General features: G+C 39.9%; 1 protein-coding gene across 1 annotated transcript; it reads left to right on the top strand.

Annotated features, from left to right (window-relative positions):
* The first annotated feature begins 251 nt into the window (after positions 1–251).
* Positions 252–1,729, top strand: h2bk1 (H2B.K variant histone 1). The gene is made up of 3 exons (XM_029705220.1): positions 252–369; positions 462–583; positions 1,348–1,729. The coding sequence occupies exons 2-3, from the start codon at positions 470–472 to the stop codon at positions 1,582–1,584; spliced, it is 351 nt and encodes a 116-aa protein (XP_029561080.1). The 5' UTR covers positions 252–369; positions 462–469; the 3' UTR covers positions 1,585–1,729.
* Positions 1,730–2,133: the final 404 nt, after the last annotated feature.

The following is a 2,133-nucleotide window of genomic DNA, read 5'->3' as shown; positions in this document are numbered from 1 at the left end:
CACACAGTCAAGGACCATTAGGCACTGTGTAAATTGCTGAGGAAAGTGTGACCACTGTCATCATTCTACAAGAAAATTAATTTACTTGTACTCCAAAATCTGAATCACGAGCTGATGACTTTTGTTGATGCAATGCTTATTGACACGTACAATGCTGGTGCACGCACGACCCCCAGTGGACTGTGCATGAATGACAGGCTGATTTTTCAATACGCTGCACCTGCATGGACACCACGTGAGCTGTCCATTAATTAATGGGCACTTAAAAACAGGTTGCGACAGCTTGATGAGGCGGAATTACAGGTGAATAGACCACAACAGTGCTGACAGCATTATATACATATAATCACGGTTCCGCTGTATCTCGAGGTAGGTCTTATGCATAAACAAACGTGTACCTTATTAGGACAATTTACTGTTTAAATCGTGACTTATCACTTAAATTACTGTTGTATGCACAGTCTCTGAAATGAGTAACGATGTAACCAAGAAGAAGGGAAAGGCAGTCGGGGAGAAAAAGACTAAAAGAAAAGCCAAGAGGAGAGAGACTTATGCAGTGTATATCTACAAAGTTTTGAAGCAGGTAAGTGTCTGAAAATGTGCTTTCATGTATTTTAATTTTGCTTAGTCTCGTTTTTTTAAAGACCTTAGTTTCGCCCATGCGCAGTTAGGCTGGTGACGGCGACTTTTTTTTGTTGCATATCTATCCTATCAATATATTTTAACCCCGTAGTTTGAGACACCGCTGCCTCATTCTAAGTAACAAAAATAAAATCTCCATCCAAATCCATCAGTTTAAAATATACATATTTTTGCATGGTCTGCGTCTCAATCCACATTTTTTTTCTGGTCACCCTTCCACATCTGTGGTGGGAAGTGGCAGAGCTACGGTGCTGTTTCTCAGACCAGGAGACATCCCGAAAATCTGTCTTCTCACGAAACGTTGAGATGCTAGACGTTTGGGCCACAAACTAATATGAACACCGTATAGAAAGGGGAGACTCTTGAACATGATGGTGTTTTTGCTATAAAGTCAACCCATAATTAATGTATGTTTGTGCCAACAAATAAGGTGTATATTGAGTTCTAAGATTATAGGATACTTCAACCTTGAGTTTTTTGGTGCTGTTGAGTATTTCTATAGTCAATTTATTTTTTGGGGGGTTACCTAAGGGGTCTCAAAATTCCAAATCTATCTAAATGATCCATGGTATGACTTTAAAACAATGCAATATGTATGTCAACTTAGACCCCCCCCCCCAAACAGTGTAAACTTGACAGAATTAAAGCCACTAATTACTTGCTCTAGTTCTTTTCAACTTGATGACATGTGTTCTTTGTCTCTAGGTCCATCCTGACACTGGCATCTCCAGCAGAGCAATGAGCATAATGAATTCCTTTGTCAACGATGTGTTTGAGCGCATTGCAACTGAGGCATCTCGTCTGACCCAGTATAACAAACGCTCAACCATCACCAGCCGAGAGGTACAGACCGCAGTCCGACTCTTGCTACCTGGAGAGCTGGCCAAGCACGCCGTGTCAGAGGGAACCAAAGCTGTCACCAAATACACTAGTTCAAAGTAGAAAATATGAGTACATCAAATGCTGCAGGAATGCAATTAAGGTTATGGATGCACCACAAGTTTAAGTTGGTTCATTATTTTTGGAAAATAAATGCACTATATTGTTTTTTGGGGGGGTCCCCATGATTAAATGTTTCTGCAATTTTCATTTTTTGCCACTAGATGGGACCATTACTTTAGTTATATTATGCTGTCATTTTCAGTCAGAACATGCATGTCAAAAACATTGGCAACCTCTACCCAGACCCTGTGCAGGTAGCTCAATTTATTTAACTGGACATATTGTATACATGGGCTATCTAATGTAAATAGGCTATAAGTACAGGTGTCTGTTTTGCTCAAGCCATAAGTATAAATGGAGTCTTGCAAATTAATGCGATACTGTTACAAAAACCATAGGATACAGCATAGTATGTTTTGGTAGAAGATAATCTAGAGCAGGGTTCCCCTCCCCATTTAGATTTCTTTCCCTAGTGCTACACTAGTCCTTTTCGCCCCAATATAGAGGGCAATTTAATAAAATGCTCTATAGCAGGGGTATTCAACTCAT

Source organism: Salmo trutta, chromosome 21 (genome assembly GCF_901001165.1).
Source record: "Salmo trutta chromosome 21, fSalTru1.1, whole genome shotgun sequence".
Taxonomy (NCBI): domain Eukaryota; kingdom Metazoa; phylum Chordata; class Actinopteri; order Salmoniformes; family Salmonidae; genus Salmo; species Salmo trutta.
This window is presented reverse-complemented; position numbering and strand designations above follow the sequence as displayed.